Here is an 18,197-nt window from a genome sequence, read left to right on the forward strand (position 1 = left end):
AGAGATCTCCTCGAGGGGAAGGGTGATTGCCATTACTTTCCCCTGTCCATTGGGTGAAAATAACACCTCATAACTGGTTGGTTTGATAGTTTACAGTTCAGAGAGTTGCACATTTGCTAAGTTTAGAGCCAATGCTAGATGGGAGATAAAATTCAAGAATATAAGTGGTATCTCTTTAATATAGTCGCATGTCACATTTGCACTAAACATGCAGTCAAATTAATCTTCATGTCATGAAAGCTTAAGAACTGACAGTTTAAAGGCATGTCTTCTCACCCCGCCCAGGCAATCCGTGTGTGTGTGTGTGTGTGTGTGTGTGTGTGTGAGAGAGAGAGAGAGAGAGAGAGAGAGAGAGAGAGAGAGAACTGTTCTTTTCTATACATCTTTCAAATATTCTACAGAAATAACCAACATATATGTACACTAACAAAAACAGGACCGGATCAAAAATTTACATTCATCTGGCCTGAGAGCATCTCTTTTGGTCTCTTTTAAAGTTGATATCCTTTTTGGATACATTTAGGATGCCGGATTGTTGGTCAACTTTCTCAATAAGAAGCTTCATTAGCAGAACCTTTGATAGGGTTTTGCATGATCCAACCATTATTAACTTTTTCTACAAAACAAATAATAGAAAACATGTTACTGAGATCACTCCAAAAAACATAGATGACAGCTTCAGACCCCCCTTTCTCTTAAATTTAAAAACTGAGATGCTCTCTATCCCCAGAAACAACACAAACTAAAAAACTGAGGATGCTAACTCTTTCCTCTTTTGTTCTCTTTAATCTCATAGTTTATTTTCATGATAAATCATCAAGCACAGAAAAGAAGACAAACTAAAAAACTAAAAATGCAACCACCATGTGCAAGATATGTTGAAATTTACGTGGGATGGGATTTTCTAATCGAGGCAGAACACCAATGTGATTCTTACCTTGGCACGAGTAAGAGCCACATTAATCCTATGCCAGTCTCCAAGCAGTGAAGAAGAACAATTCCTTGGATTTTCCGTTGACCTAACAAAAGACACTAGTATGCAATCCTTATCTCTTCCCTGGATAAACCAAAATTGCAAATAAGAGATAGTGGACTGATGATAATCGAAATTTTATCGTTTTGTCATTGTTCTTTAGGTTGCAAAGCCAAAAGCTAGAGCAAAATTACTAGGATACTGAATAGGCTCTTAAACTTTGTAGCTTTATTAAAGGCTACAACACTTCTGTACAGATTACCCCAATATGTATTATTATTTCATAAAAGTTCTGTGAATTTAATCAAATTTAGAGGAAAGCGATAAGACATCATTTTAGACATGAACCTGTCAACCTGACCTGGTATTTGTCAATGGTATGTATCTCCACAGAGGTATGATTGATGGAAAGCCGGATAATCTCTGCCTGAGAGTTATATGGGGTGATGACGCCAATATCTTCCTCCTTAATTCCACTGTTAACTAGTTCCTCCACAACCTATAAGCAAAATGAGGATTTTATTTCAGTACAATATACTTAAACGGTTTGCCTCACACAACTTAAAAGGAACAAACATATTTTCCTAAAGCAACGACCATTATTTGCATTATATATTCAAGCAAAGATCAAACCTGTACAATTATGTGAGCTTCCATCGGGTTATTCACAATCTTGTGATCCTTTGCCTCAAAAGCAGGTAAAGCATCTATGTTGTGAAAAGGGATGAATATTAGAAAAACCAAGGCACAAACCAATACTGTTTATTCAGTAGAAAGGATTATGGAAAGCAAACAAGAGTACTTCCACAAACCTGTATTAATAAATATAACTGGTTTGGTTGGATTTAACACCTGCAACCATGAAGATAAGAAATTGCTAAAGATATTGGAATTAAATGAGTTTTTCACACATGAAAACTGCAGTCAGTTTTCAAACCAAAACAACAATTTCATAGAACGAGTTTTTCAATTAGGGCAGAGTATCTAATGCATTCACTTGAAACTAATCCTTTCTATTTCACACAACTTGAAGGTCGTGGATGACAAGACACACTTTGCTCTACAAAATAAACAGATACCACCATTAAATTTCTTCAAGTGATATTTCTCATCTACCCGATCGGCTTGAACCTAATCCATTTCAAAATCACACCTTAATGAATTCCCTAAGCACAATCTGGGATTGAAACACGCTAAAAGGTTGTAATCAACATCATGTCATAACCCTTCGGCATGATATTTCATTAGTTTTCCATGCCCACAACACAATAAGGTAGAAAACATGGAAGGATGTATCTGAAACATAGAAGCAGAGGAAAGATGTACAAAGCTGTGTCAAAAGATTCTGATATCCGTATCCCTGTACTACTATTACCCCATATCAATGGGCCAAACAAGGTTCCAGGTATAATTTTTCATGCAAGCACACACCATGTATGGACATGACAACTTAATTCAATAGGAATATGGAATTGGTTTGCAAATCAATCAAACCTCCTGTATCCACGACGAACAAGACTTTGAACTTGAAAAGTTGAGTTTGGCATTAGCTATTTCAGGAGAGCCACAGCGCAATCTATCTCCATAAATCAAGGCATTTGACAGTTCCATAATGCCTTGACACATACGGTACTGGATGCAAACAGCTTGGTAAGTATCACTGCTACAGAAAGTGATACAAAAATTAAAATTGTATATCTTTAATTGTAAATGTATAATAACCTGGCTTTGCAAGGCTGAGATTGCCTGAGGATGCGCTTCTGAGAGCCTGCAAAACAAGCTTACCCCCATTCCATTTTCTCGAGCCTCTGTACTCTAGAGTAAAAAAAAAAAAAAGCACAGAGCATTTCATTGAACAAAATTAAGAGCATAACAACTAATTAGAACCCCACAAACACACACAAAGATATACACCTTGACCAGAGGAGGTAATTGATAATGATCGCCAACCAGAACAAACTTTGATGCAAACATCAAAGGCCCAAGAGATACCTGAGAGGAAAGAAAATTTCTCATGAATCCGTTAACTTTGAGATGGTTCTTGATAAACAGTGACTTCAACTTTCATCTAGACTAAAATAAATCCTAAAAAGAAACATTGAATAAACTCAATCCATTGCAACCCGTCTCCAACTAATGTAACATGAAAAACAAGCTGAGATGAAATTTTTTAAAATCTTTATTGTCAACAGGATAAATACTAACATAAAGTCTGAAGTGTTAACAACAGGAAAATAATCCTCAGCTGATATAAACTTTTGGGAAAGTGCACTGTCCAAAAGCATCTCATCTCTCCATATAAATCCTACTCCAGTTGAATTTATCTATAACTGCACTGTCTAGACATCCATCACTAAGTATATACGTACTGGAAGGGTGGTTTGTCCAGCTTCATCCATGATGCATACATCAAATCTCTTATTGGCAAGCAAGGGACTGGTGATCCCCAAGCATGTAACAGCTACCACCTTGACTTGGTCTAGTCTTAATTTAATGTCTTCCACACTTTGTATGTTCATTTCTGTCACGGAAACCACTGTTAAAACATTGAGAAGAAATAAAGAGATATATTGAGAAAATGCTCTCAATTATATAAAACCTGACCTGAAAAGCAATGCCCTCGAACTTCCTCATGCACAGCTTCATGTCTTCCAATGCGTAAAAAATCTATATTCTGCAATGCTTTAAATTAAATACAAAGAAACCCAATGTAGTGTTAGACACGAGATATGGCACAGAAACGGGTAAACCATACAGCCATAAATTTAAGGAGAGCACAAAAAGAAACATCAACTAAGATTAGTATCATGCCCAATAGTGCTAAGTGAGTAAGAATGGCCCCAGGTTAGAACGAATGGTAAAGAAAATTGGAGTAAATAGCAACAAGAAATTTGGTTTCAGGGCAGCATGTGTTTCCTGGACATAATGCATGGCATGAAAAGAAAGCACCCCCACCCAGCCCAAAAAACAAAAAACAAAGAAAACAAAGAAAACAAAAAACAAATATGCTATGAAAAGATGTGAAATAGAGATGACCTGAGCCTTTAATTTGACAAGTAGATTATCAACAGCAGAGTTTGTGTAGGACGTAAGCAAAATGGATGCACCTCTAATCAACAAGGCTTTCACAGCATGCACCATCGTAGATGTCTTGCCTGTTCCAGGCATTCCTAGTATAAGTGCGTAATCCTTTGCTGCAAGTATCTGGATAAATTTATTGAATTAGTGAATGTCCACATGCAATGGATATTGACAGATTAGTACCAACGACACTTAGGCTCAGGAAAACAGACTTTTTGAGAGAAAATCGAGATCATAAGTATTAGGAAACTAAAAAAATTATAGGAAACCTTAAGAATGGCTTGCCGCTGATCAACATTTAAATTTCTCTGGGACAAGACATAAGATATTGCTGGATCCTGGCTCAATATACGTCCCTTGTCAAATCTAGGAGCCTAAAAGGAATGCACAGATGCAGACCATCAGAAATGTGAGTTGGAGGTTAGCAAAAAGATGCTAAATTTTATGCAATACAAGTCACTCAACCTCACCTCTAAGTCAACAATCATTTTTCTCACGTGAGCAGCTCGTGCACTTTGAAGAAAAAGTTGAACAAGGTTCAACCTAGCAACAAAATCAAGCATGAATTTAGACATGGTACATGACATCTATATTATGACAGATAGTTTGGAAAAGGAAATTTCACAAAATAGTTGGGGCATAATTATAGTCATGCAATACCTCATTACTGAAAATGATGTCATGAATTCATCTTTGTCAACCCGCCAGATCTCCTGAAGGAGATGACTTGCCTCTGAAGATGGACTGCTCCCAGGAAGTCGTAAGAGCTTAGAGAAAGAAACCTAGAGTTTTGCAGAAGATATTAGAATTATAAAACTGATTCATTTGTTTAGGAGATTAACACTATAACATCCACTAGCTATAGAACATACATCTGCCAAAAGGGCAGGTAAGTACTAATAAGCCAGTTTTTCAGCTTACAGAAAGATGGCAGAAATTATCCTTACAGATACATGGGAGTGACTTATATCCGCTATAATCCCACTTGCGACAGGTAGATGACTAGATTCACTGCTAAGTATCTACACAATAAACAAAAAACCAATAATTTTTAAATTGTTAGTGAAGATAAATACGAACAACTACGCATTATGTAATAGCAAATTTTCCAGTATATAACATATGTGAAAAATTGTGTCCTGTTCTTTAATTCTCATCCATTAACATGAAAACAGGAGAGAACAGAAGTAGACTCGTAATAACTATCTTGCATAGAACAAGCATGCACGCATGCACAGCCCAACTGCAACTTCTTGGAATCCTTGATCATTACAGTTTATATAATATAGTTTCTTTTGAAGAAAAAAAATATGAACTCTTATATTTAATTAATTGGTTTATTTTACATGATTGAGTTCTTAGGGAATGACAGGAAAGCCAAACAAGTCTTGCAATATTATTATGCAGAACAAGAAACCCCATCCAAGAAAGAAAGAAAAATAACTTCAAAAGGCATAAATCTAATCAAGAAAATTGCAGGCAAGTAGTATCATATACATTTCCTTCTTCTCAACCCAAAAAAAAATGTATCAGATCAATTTTTATAGTTCCAAATTTTATTGTCAAAGTGTTTATGCATTTACTAAATTTTCTATTCAAAAAATATATATATATATATATATGTACCCCAAGATTGTCCAACAAGTATTACTACAATATTATCCAAATACTGATATGAGACAGATATGAATAGCTGATCAGAGAACAGAAATCATGCTTCACAGATACTTGCCCTGGACATCTTAACTAAAAATCTGAAGATCTCAATGAAAAGGAAATCATCTTACATATCTAACTCCATACAGCAATAAACTGGCATGCATCAAAATATGTACTAAGCTGAAAATACAAGATGACAGTGACGGTAAAAGATTCTTGAAAATGAATAATAAACATTACATGCTCTGTTATAGTTCAGATGACTCTACATAAACAAACTTGAGTGCGGAGAGTGCACACCTATTGTAAACCCTCTATGTCAAACTTGTACAAATAGCCTCATGTGAACTACGCAGAAACAACATTATGAAAATAAAGCATACCACAAAGTCACCACATCTTAGTGCGCAATCCACTTCTTTTGTTGGAGATGAAGCAGCATTCAAAAAATCTCCCTTAGATGTCCTCTCGCTGAGAGAAGGCAAACCATTACGCAGAAAATGATACACGAATCTGTTATCTTTTTTAGACTTCGAATATGGAAGCTTCCAATCAAGAACAACAGAAGAAAGGCAACCCGCGGCATAATCTCTCTTCGAATTATGTGACCGCCATATTTCGTTCTTTACAAGCTGAAGAAGGGAAAAAGGTGCTAGCATATCAAATAACAAAATTTGGAAGTTAAACCATTATTACACTATCAAAATAGTGACTTCAAAATTGGCACCTGCATCTCTTTAGCTTCCAAATCAATCAACCAATCCCACAGCCTTAGGAAAGCAGCATGAGCATTTGTTAGGTGATGTGTATTTGAATCAAATAAGTCTCCCAATCCACTGCTCCCTGAGCTTCCTCCATGTGCCTGTGGCATTAAAGGTGATGGCCAATAATAAACACTTCTTTTTTTTTCTTTTTTTTTTTTTGCACTGTTAGGAACGATTATTCATGCTAGACAGTACCTTTCACGAATAAATAGAATTACCTTGTGATAGATGGTACAAACATTTAGATGGCGACAACCTCTGCACATGCTCTGACTCTACAGCAGGAAAAGGAAAAAATGGAAGAATCAAAACGACAGTAAGTAAAGAGCTTCATGAAAACACGGCTGATCCTTTAGCAACCGCCATACCTTTAGCATCGGGGGCAGTACTTGTGTTCGTGATGCCTTAAGGACATCATTTGCAAGTTCATTACGTCGCATGATTATCCCGACCAGGTCAGATCTTCTAACCGCAACTCCCTGTTTTATTTTACTAAAAATTAATTAATTAATTCAACACGTGCAATCTTTTTTCCATCGATACGCCCTAAAAACCTAAAGAGAAATACATGATGCATGTGCACTTGACACTACCTGTGTCTGATCTGACTGCAGATAACATAGAAGACCAGTGTCAATATGCTTCTGGTACCTGAAGACAAGAGATAGAGAGCAAATGAATGAAAATCTTTATGAATGATAATAACTTGTACGAGGGGCCAGGGCTCTTTGGAAATCAAAATTGTGTGAATAAGAACCTGTCCGACATAAGAAGAGTGTACAATGCCACTTGTGCAGTATGCTCCATGGATGACTGCATACATAACAAGCATGAGCCAAAATAAAGAAATATATGTTTATATACAAGAACATTCAAGCACTAAATAATAAGTTAATCCAGTGCTAACCACTCATTTGGGCTCACTCCATACTGTAATCCTAGAATCCGGACCTTTCAATTTTTAGGTCCTCATTCAAGGATCTCCCTACAGAATTTCCCAAATCGGAAATCATTAAGCCATTTGATTCTTACCATGAATATTTTCACTGTTTATCAAAATATTGGGTTCATCTATTTATTTTATCATAGTTAGGTAACTAATGATTTTTAAATATAAACAATGAACAGTTTGGATCATACCATAAATTGTGGAATGGGTCCAACAATTGGTTAGTGCTATATTAAATTACTAATTGGTTAGGCCTTATGTATACAGCTGTATGAAAAGCTTTAAGCAACATAAGTTAATAGTACGGAATACATTACACAAGTTTAATATCATTTTAGACAAGTTTCAGTAAACAAGTGAAGAGACTATTCTTGCCTGGCCATTAGGTATTTTCCCACTTTTGAACTCTAAAGGCATAACCATCTCATGAGATTCATTTTTGTTAGATTCAACTTTCACTCTGACAGAAGCATCAATCATGCCTTTCAGACCATATTTCGGAGCCCAGGCCATCTCCTCAATATCAATTACCTACAGAAAATGGATCTAGTTCAGAGATGGCATAATGCTTCTGAAAAGAGTGCACATCATTATACAATAACACAAGAAAACATACAACAATCACAAATTAGAAACATGTTTACAAGCACAAACTTCGCATAACCAGGAATTCCTTCAACTGGCAAATACAAGTACAAGAAACCATTATAAAGTCAATTAGCATATGGATGCATATACATGCAAGGTGAATATATCCAGTATCAGGAAAACCAGTCAATTCTCAAACTCAGGAAGGTACCTAACTCATGCATGCTGCCAAATAAGTGGGTAAGTTGCATGAATTCCATGTACATGATCCATAAAGTTGTACATATGTGGAAACATATCCACAGATGCAACATTGTTAAAGGATAGACCAACGAATTACCTACAAATATACCAACTGTGATGCCTTACCTCAGATAATTTGACCTTTTTCATCCCATTGTCAGATCCAAAATCAACTGAAGGAACTTCTGAATTCTGCCACAATATCATTAGCCTCAGATTAAGAGTCTCTACACCCTACGGTTGCTTTAAGATGTGCAATTTAAAAAAATTCTTCACCTTAATTGTGAACACAGAAAATAAATAAATAAATAAAATGGGTGTACCTGGGTGTTTTTGAATAGGTTAACCCACTTCAATATTCTTGGGACGGCCTCAATCAACGTTTTGTACATGCCCTTTTCGTTCACTGCAAAGTACACATGAAAGAGGACAAGTTTTAATAAGATGATCCATAAAATTGACTAATCAAATTTTAACAAATTACTAACAAACCAATTTAAGAGGATAACAATCTACCACAAATATAGAAATTAACCTGAATGATGATGACAGAGAAATTAGAAATTATTTCAAAGTAACATCTTAAAAATTCCAACCTCCACAAGCATACAAGTTCTCAATGTTTTTCTGGAGCACAAATCTTGTGTGTTCCTCCAAGAAATTTATTGTAGGTGTCTCCTCCACAAGTGCAGCCTACAAAAACAAAGAACTTTTCCACATTATAGATGAACAAAGCTTAGTGGATATTTCATGGAAAAAAATACATAACCAAGTCTGTAGATATTTAAAAGTTTACAAAATCATAGGGTGGTTCTCAGACCTGAAAAACTTGGTGCAATATTGTACCACTTAGTGCTGCACTTGAATGCTCATTGCCTTTTAGCCTCTCATCCAGGACAGTTCGCCGCGGGCAACTGAAGCTAGCTGCAACCTAAAAGTGTTTCTATTTATTATAACTAAATAGGGCAACAACACTCACAAAATACATGTCCAGAATATTTGAACAAGCAGGCAGTAGTACCCTAGTTCCAGCCACTAGCACATCTGGATGAACAATTATAAAATTATGGTGATGATCCACATGACACTGTCCTTTGTCATCAAATTCACCAATAACGTTGACAGTATCTCCAGGTGCAATGACACTGTAAAACCTGAGAAAAATAGAATTGAAAAGAAGAATGACATTGTTACTAATCATATTTTGAACACATGATTTGAATTCTAATGTACTAGTCTTGTTTCCTACCAAGAGCATTCATTTTTATCCGAATGTGCAAAACTTTGAGATACTTTAAATTTACAAAACAAAGACCTTATGCTAAAATTCTAAAGTTACAGAAAAATGTTCTTAGCTGTTAACAAGAGATTGTCCACAATCCAAAATGAAGAATATTAAAAGGAATGTCTCTAAAGACAGGGGAAACTGATGCCCGTAAAGATGACTCATCCCCTAGCCTAACTTCAGAAATTGTAAACCCAAATTACAGCCAATACACCACACTTATACTTAAGTATGCTCGAGCATTATTACCTAAAGTGGATAACTATGGAGATGAGGCCAATGAAACCACGAAAAGCCTTTCAAGGTATATGCTAATACTATAAAAAATTCCCTATCAGGCTGGATCAAACTGAAATCACACAGAAAGCGCATTTCTATTTTGGCGTGAAATAATCAAACTCTGAAGGATACTCATAAGACAGAGTACCACATTATTGGGAAATGATTTCAGAAGAAACAATAGCATAAGTATTAAACTGCTTCGAAACAAGACATCGAAACAAGACATCATGAACTACTTACCACTCATCCTGTAAATAGACAGCATGCTCCTCTCCACATTGCTCATCCAGTAACCGAAGAACCTTAAAATCAATGGTACATCTTTATTATCATAAGTAATCATAGAACAGATTATTCAAATTTGATGATTTTGCCTACTAGAAACCTTATGAGCATCAGATGAGTCAGCAAGTCCACAGTCAGATACCTGTAGCAGAAAAAACAAAAAAGTTGCAGAATAACCAATCTTGAAGAAACTCTCTGTTCTTTCAACAAAGAGATGCTAAAGTAGTAAACCATACCTCCAATACAAGGAAATTACAATAGGAAGATTTCTGATGCAATTTGACATGCATATCATCACCTTTTCTATCTTTAAATTGAAATGGAGATTCCTCCACATCATTAGATACTGAATCTTCGACAGAAATAACATCTTCCACTTGATCTAACAGTTCAAGCAATGCCTAAAAGAATAGTCAAAAACCGAAGAGAAAAAATTAAATTTGCACCAGACCATGAGAAGATATAATTGACTCGTGCCTGCCACACAGCTCAGAAAAACCAGGCAGACTTGCAACTTTGAAAAATAACTGATTAATTGTTTTTTGAAGTATGATTCATGAGATAATCTATTAATTAAATCAGGAGAAAGAATATATATCATAAATATTGATTGATCTGAGAGCAACATGGTCCAGAATTTGGTCTCAAATAGATAATTTTTACATTCAAACCTTTTTATGCTGCCTTAACCCCGGCTGATCAGAACCTTCATTACATGCAACACCATTCGTAAGCTGCATTTCAGTTAAAGCACAATTAGAGAAAGATCATTCCATGACCTCTACTTAGCAGCTCCAAAGACAGAAAAGGGATATAGATATAGTATAGATATATTTTGAATCAAATAAAGAACAGAGGAAAATTAATTTAGAACATGACTGATGCAAACAAAACAAAGTATCAGATGCAGAAGATAAATATCTTTCTGTTCTTTTTGTTGTTTTCTCTTGGGCCCTGATCAAACCCCAGTCTAAGAGAATGTTCCCTTTCTCGTTTTCTCCATTTCCATGAATTGCAAAGTACAAACAAAGCCATAAATAATTAAATATGTTCACTGTGAAGTCATAATTACCTTATCATGGCAGTACGATAGAGAAGGTGGTGTTCGGAATGGACTCTGCCTACTAGCTCTTCCAGAGATAGTCATATCGCTCACATTTCCGTTACTATCCATATCCTGATCTGGGTTAACCCTCTTTACGCCAACCTTATTCAGGGATACCAAAGATCTTTCAGAAGTATTCAGTGTCTGTGAAGGAAGCCACTTCTCAACCTTTCCATCTTTAACCGGAGAAGTCTGTACATTTCATCATTGGTTAATCATCTGATAATAAAACCATTAAAAGAAAAAGAAATTAACAAATAAACATGCCTTCTTTTGCGAGCATTGGTTAATGGTGAAAGATTTAAGCCTTGAAGAGTCCGCCAGCACTCTAATAATCTCCGGCATGCGCTTTGAAACAGCTTGGAGTCTTTCATTTACCGGAGATATCCTCCATGTCACCTCATCACCTCCATCATCCTGGCTCTGCTTTATCAACTATCACCATGTTGACATTCCCAAAATCAAATTATAAAAGGAAAGAAAAGTTCGTTGAAATTAAAACACCAAAAGTCTTCCCAGGCATATAAATATCATAAAATTAGCATTGATTAGGCGTTCACACGTAAAACAAACAACAAATTGAGGCTAATTCCAGTAATACTATCAGTAAAACTCAAGCATTTCCATCAATGGTAGCATAAAGCTATGGAATATGAAAACTATATCATAAAACGTTGAAGCTAAAATTTTACCATTCCTGGCGAGAACTTGAAGCGCTTAAAAGATTTGGACTTTGAAATCTCCGGCGAAGCCTCATCTTCCATATTCTCCTCCTCACCAACAACTCCGACTGCCCTCAAATTCTCTGGAGGCGTATTGTGCGACATACTATTGTTACTACTTGACAGCAAATTCGACCGAATCTCATGACTTCCCGAAGCTAAAACGGCATTACCCGTATCAATATGCGCAGGGTTTTGGATCTCCGGAACCGATAGTGCCGGAGCAACGGTGGAAGAGGCGGGAGCTGGAAGGGGTTTAGGGTTCTGCTGAGAAGCAGAAACTGCTGATATTTTGGGGTTCTGAGAGTTCTGGGTGTGGCGCTCAAAGAAATGCTGGATGCCGAACTTGGACGGCTGAGGCTGAACTTTCGAGTTGGATTTCTTAGCAGACGTCGTGGAAGAAGAAAGGGGTTTCTTTCGTGGAGGCATTAGAGTAATGGTGTGGTAGCTTCCAGTTTCTGGTCTGCTGGTTCAAATTGAGGGAGAGAGAGATTGGAATTTGGGGGTTTCGGTGCTTATAAGCTGATTTGTGATTTTCCCGCCCAAACGAAGCATACGGCTCCAAAAGGAAAAATATAAAATGGCTGGAGTTGGGCTTACGGGTGAAGATGAACTGACCCGGCTCAATGGGCTTTAACGGGTTAGAGCCTGTAATTTATGTCATCACATTGGAAAGTCTATATTGAGGTGTTTAGAGTGAGAAGATTATTTGAGGAGCATTTTTAGTTTAACTCAAGATGTACTCTCAAAGTCCTTCTTAAACGTTGACACATGTCAATGGGTTTAACTATAGTTAATTCTTTATTTTTTATTTATTTGATGATATTATTATGAGAAAAAAATAATATTTTAATAAGATTTTTCTTGATTTACCCTTATCCTAATCTAGCAAACTTTCATTTTTCTAAATTAATTACCCATGAAGCTAACAACAACCCAAATAAATAATTGGCAAGGCAGTTTAATTGGCAATTGGCTTCACATGCTTTAATCTGAATTTCACAGGCTTTAATACGAATTGAACCTAACTACTTTTATCCACGCCCAAATACTTTTATCCGAATTGAAGACTTAACAACTCCAAGAGTTACGCTGCTTTTCAATTGCAGGCTTCCTCCATTTGTTCAAGTGAAAGATAGGTAACATTTATGCTGCTATTTTTTTTTTCTTTTTTCTAGTACTCTGTATTGCTTTATTATTTTTTATACTTTCGTGATTGCTCTGCATTATTTAGTTTTTTGAGTATCAAACCAAATTCGAATTTAACAATTCATGTCCTTTTTTTTAAAATCTGAATAAACTTCCATAAAAACCAAAAACAACAAGCAATATCGGATGTGAAGATTAAGTTTTTTCGTTAAGATTGGGATGCCAACAGTTTCATGGGAAGTGGAAGACCAATATTAGCTGTGAAGATTAAGTTTTTTATTTTATAAATTCTTTATGGATGTAGCATTCATTGAATATTCAATTTTTTTTGTTTGTTAATCATTGAGTATCAAGTAATATGATACATATACTGACAGGACCCGATCCCAATTTCACTTTGGAATTCGAGCCAAGTCCTGTGCGTGTCCGACACCTGGCGAATGTCGGGCACAAATGACCTTTTTACCCTTCCTGTTACAATTACTATTAAAACTTCCCTTAGACTCCAGCCGAAAATTCGGCAGAGTCTCCCCTGTATTTTGTCTAAACCCAAAATCTTCCACATGTTAAACAAGCAATTAATTTTCCACCAACTGCCAGAATAAATCCAATCAACCGTTCGCCAGTTCAGGTTTCTCACTAAAACTAGATATCATAGCATTTTCTAAAAAAATTTACAAGATTTCAAGGACTTTATAACAAAATCCTACGTTTCTTGGTGGCGCGGAAGCTAGGAGTGGCCCGGTGGTGGATGCCTGCGCACTTCTACATCCTGGGGGCGAAAAACAAGTTGAAAATGTGAGTGGACAAAAACAATGTTCTTGAAAACAGTTTATAACCATAATAACCCCCATGGTAAAAATAACTTGATCAGAAAAGCTAGAGTTCAATTGTGTTTAATATAAGGTATTCATCTAAATACATATATAAATGTATATATATAAATTCGTATAACTGAACAATTATATGGAGATGTAAAACATGTGCGAATATTGAGAAAACTAGTATAAAATGACTGAAAGCAATAGCTGTATAAAAATATTCAAATTCCTTTAAAATTACCACCTAATTGTACCCCTGTAAAATCCGTCAATTCCTCTGGCAAGTCTCGGCGACACAAAGTCTATCCGAGTCGCAAGCTGGCAGGATTCAGGGAACTATGATCAGCCTGATTTGCCGTCAGGTCTCGATGACACCAAGTCGACTCGAGCCGCTCTGGCAGGATGCAGGGGACCGTAGTCAGCCTGATCCGCAATCCTGGACGTCTTGGGGACATAGAGTCAGCCGAGCCGCAAATCCTGGCAAGTCTCGGGACACCAAGTCTGCCGAGCCGCAAATCCTGGCACTCACGGTCCGAGCGTCCCCGAAACTCGTGAGGCAAAGTTAAGTGCACTGACTGAACTGTAAACAGACTTGATGTCCACAGACATCGGTCCATCTGAGGGTAATCACCAAATAAAAGGCGGGTACATGGTGGTTCTAAAACAACTATTTTAGAAAAACCTGATAATTCTCTGTAATATGATAATTCTGAGTTAAGCTGCCATTTCTGTATCACAAATCTCAAGTCTGCTGCTCAACTAAGTAATATAAAAATAAAGATTTTTTACGCTACAATTCATGCTCGGAAAACATGCAATAACACTTATTCAAGATCAAATACTGAAATTTATTCAGATAAACTCATTTATAAAAACTTATTTATATAAAATCAATATAAAAACATTTATGTAAACTTATTTATATAAATCGTTTATATAACTCATTTATATAAAATCCTTTATGAAAGAAAGTCCACTCACTGCTGGTCCGAGCTAGCTGGACCTCTTGAAGGTCCCTCCTAGGCTCAGTCTGGCCTCTAATGCCTGATTAACCATAAATATTAAATTAATAAATTGCTCAATAAAATAATTAAATTAAACACCCTGCCCCAGGCTCCTAGAAATGCGTGCACTCATTTTTAAAGTCAATCCTATGCCCACTTAACCTTTTAGACAATTTGAATGGTCTTAAAAGATCCGAAATTGTTCTAAGCGATAAACTGTCAGACTGGCCGATCCGGAACCCCATGGGGTCCACGATCTCCGATGGCCAATCTGGGATTCTCTAAAGGTTTCTCACGGAGAAAGAACCATGTTCCGTGAATTTGGTCCGAAACGGACGGTCGGATTAGCCAAAATCGCGTTATCGCTTAAAATCCAAACCCTAGCCCCATGGTTCGCGATTTCGGAGTATCCGGGACTCCGATTCGCGATCCGTCGAATCCTACACGATCCTGAAATCATGTAGAACGACATATCTAAAATTGAGTGCGATCCGACAGCTCGACGACACTGCACCCCGGGATCGCGTAATATGGAAAATCCGTTCGGGGCTCAAACGGACTCCAAATCGAGATCTGTGAAATCCTACACGCTCGTGGCAACACTAGGATCGCAAAACTACACAGAATCACTTCACTACCCTCACCCACACGCCGCCACACGCGCGGGCAGATTGGGTGTCCAAAGCGATACCGGGTTGTCGGAAAAACTCGGAACCAAGACTCCAAACTCCTATCCTAGGTCCATTTGGAGTCACTTTTATTCTTGGACATACCCCAAAAAGTGGCCGAAAATGGCCGATCACGGCGACCGAAGTTCGGCCGATTTTCAAATTGAAAATCGAGTGATCTAAAGGTAAAATCGATCAAAACCCAGCCAACCATCAGTTAGAGCACGAAAAATAGCTGAGAATCCATACCTTACTCGAACGATTTGGTTGAGAATTGAGGGAGAACGAAGAGCTTGAAAATCGGATGAAAACCGCCGATTCTCCTCCAGTTTCCGGCGAGCTCCGGCCGGTGCAGGGGCGGCGACGGTTCATGGCGTGACGGCGGCGACGAGACGAAGCCGATGGTACTAACGCCGGAGATCAACGTGCCCTGTGGTGGCGACAGGAGGAGCTGGAAGGGGAGGAGGTGCACGGCCTGTGCGCGACGGGAGGAGAGAGAGAGAGAGGAGAGAGAATTTATGAGAGAGAAAGGAGAAAAGAGATAAAAATCTGACTTTTTGTCCAAATTACCGTTTTGCCGTTCGCGGTATTTTGACCGTGTTTTCTTCTTTACAACTCCGATTCGAGTCTACTCCGTGTCTACGGACTCGTGTCGCCGTGCTCTACGCAACGGCATGAGCGGAATTGCCAAATTCCTTCTCGGTCAAAAAGTCAACTTTTCCCTATTAAATAATACGAGGGCAAAATCGTCTTTTTGCTAGGATAAAGTAATCCTACTTTTTAGATATTTTGGTTTGGGTTATTACTTATACTGCTAGCGTCCTCATGGACCATGAAGAGGATAAATTTCATGCTACATATTCCAATTATGGTAGAGAACCTGTTCATTGTATACACTTAGATTATGATTCTGAAAGTCTTGATCTCTTGGATCATAATGAGCAAATTGAAGAGCTCACAACAAAATATGGTGACGTTCCAACACATTCCATGAGTTTTTATAATGAACAAGAGGCATATCAATATTACAATTCATATGTTAGAAGTGTTGGGTTTAGTGTGAGAAAACTTAGAGTAAATAAGGACAAGAATGGTGTAATACATAAAAGAGAATTTTGTTCAAGGGATCCCAAATCACCCACTTGGATACCAAGCTGTACATCCAATGTTGTCCAATTACTCACTTATACATCCATAGGTTTGTTATCTTAATTTATTCAATTCACTACACATAAAGTTTTCTATATTTTTGTTTTGTTTTAAGTTTTATTAGCATTATTTTAATTGTTTGATTAATTTACAGGAAAACATTCAACTAAGATCTGAAGGACCAGCTTATCAACTGGGTTTTTCACGTCTATCAACATCTTAGTCCAAATTTTTGCAGTGTAGAAAAGATAGTAAGAATGACATGAATGTTCTTTTTCGTCTGTCCAATGCTAAGACACAATGCATGACATATCTACCTCTATAATTTTCTTTGGAGTATTTTATTTTAAGAAAACCTTTCGGACCTAATATAAAATTATCATAATTTGCCCGTTGAAACTATGTTTTATGGTGTTATTCAAATTTGTTATAGCAAAATTATAATATTGTACTGATTTGATTTTGATAACTTATAACTTGTGTAGAAACTGTTGTTATGGCTGATGTTATTCAAATAAATGAATTATGGAACACACTATTTTTCACTTGGTATCCCATAGTAGTAAAGTTCATGAGTTCATATATGATGACCGGAAGTTTTCCTCTCTTTTTTTGGGTTCCTTCCATCAGTTTTTTTTAATTTTTTTATTGGTTAAGTGATCAAAGTATTTGATTTAGTTAGATTCAATTCGGATTAAAGGCTCGTATTAATCACAGGATTAAAGCCTCTTATTAATCACAAGATTAAAGCCTCTTATTAATCACAATATTAAAGCCTCTTAATTTTCCCTTTGATTTGTTTTCGTTGGATTATAAAGGAGGAGTTACGTCTTCCCTTTATTTTTTATTTTTTATTTTGTCAAAGTGTTCAACTGTCGAATGAATCAAAGGGAGCAAGCCTGCGTAAGCCCGTGAATTCAGATTCATATTAAAGCACATGAATAAAGCCAATTGCGAATTAAATTGCCTTACCAATTATTTATTCGGGTTGTTGTTAACTTCATGTGTAATTAATTTACAAAAGTGAAAAGTTTGCTAGGTTAGAATAAGGGTAAATTAGGAAAAATTGTTTCTCTCTCATAATAATATCATCAAATAAATAAAAAAATAAAGAATTAACTATAGTTAAACCCATAGACATGTGTCAACTTTTGATAAGGGTGGTGAGGGTACACCTTGAGTTAAAGTGGAACAAAAATGCTCCCACTTATTTGAGGGTTCAATCCCACCATCAACAAATGTGAGAAAATCAATAGATTTAAACCTTTTAAATGATTTGATGCTCATCACTCTAAACTCCTCATCTGCACTAAATCTCACTTTCTCCCCTGAATTTGCAACTGCTGAACGTGCCCCTATACTTTTGTTATGTGTTCAGGTTCAGGCTCTCCTGTCAATGTGCAACTAACTGAATTGACGAAACACGGGAACGCGGGACATGCAACAAAAGCCTAGGAGCCACATTGAGTC

At 36.8% G+C, this 18,197-nt stretch overlaps 1 protein-coding gene across 1 annotated transcript; it reads right to left on the reverse strand.

The window, feature by feature from the left end:
- Nucleotides 1-357: 357 nt before the first annotated feature.
- On the reverse strand, nt 358-12,433 carry LOC117619952 (DNA replication ATP-dependent helicase/nuclease JHS1). The gene is made up of 34 exons (XM_034350030.1): nt 11,907-12,433; nt 11,482-11,649; nt 11,182-11,406; nt 10,781-10,843; nt 10,346-10,510; nt 10,210-10,251; nt 10,065-10,126; nt 9,279-9,411; nt 9,078-9,188; nt 8,854-8,950; nt 8,581-8,663; nt 8,384-8,449; nt 7,802-7,957; nt 7,235-7,290; nt 7,071-7,128; nt 6,846-6,956; nt 6,696-6,752; nt 6,441-6,575; nt 6,097-6,345; nt 5,002-5,076; nt 4,715-4,836; nt 4,525-4,597; nt 4,324-4,428; nt 4,010-4,177; nt 3,578-3,647; nt 3,343-3,494; nt 2,888-2,965; nt 2,696-2,788; nt 2,468-2,605; nt 1,786-1,825; nt 1,607-1,680; nt 1,335-1,472; nt 938-1,057; nt 358-616 (listed from the first exon to the last, which is right to left on the reverse strand). Exons 1-34 carry the CDS (start codon nt 12,363-12,365, stop codon nt 458-460), a joined length of 4,101 nt encoding a protein of 1,366 aa, XP_034205921.1. The 5' UTR covers nt 12,366-12,433; the 3' UTR covers nt 358-457.
- Nucleotides 12,434-18,197: the final 5,764 nt, after the last annotated feature.

This window comes from Prunus dulcis, chromosome 2, assembly GCF_902201215.1.
Source record: "Prunus dulcis chromosome 2, ALMONDv2, whole genome shotgun sequence".
NCBI lineage: Eukaryota > Viridiplantae > Streptophyta > Magnoliopsida > Rosales > Rosaceae > Prunus > Prunus dulcis.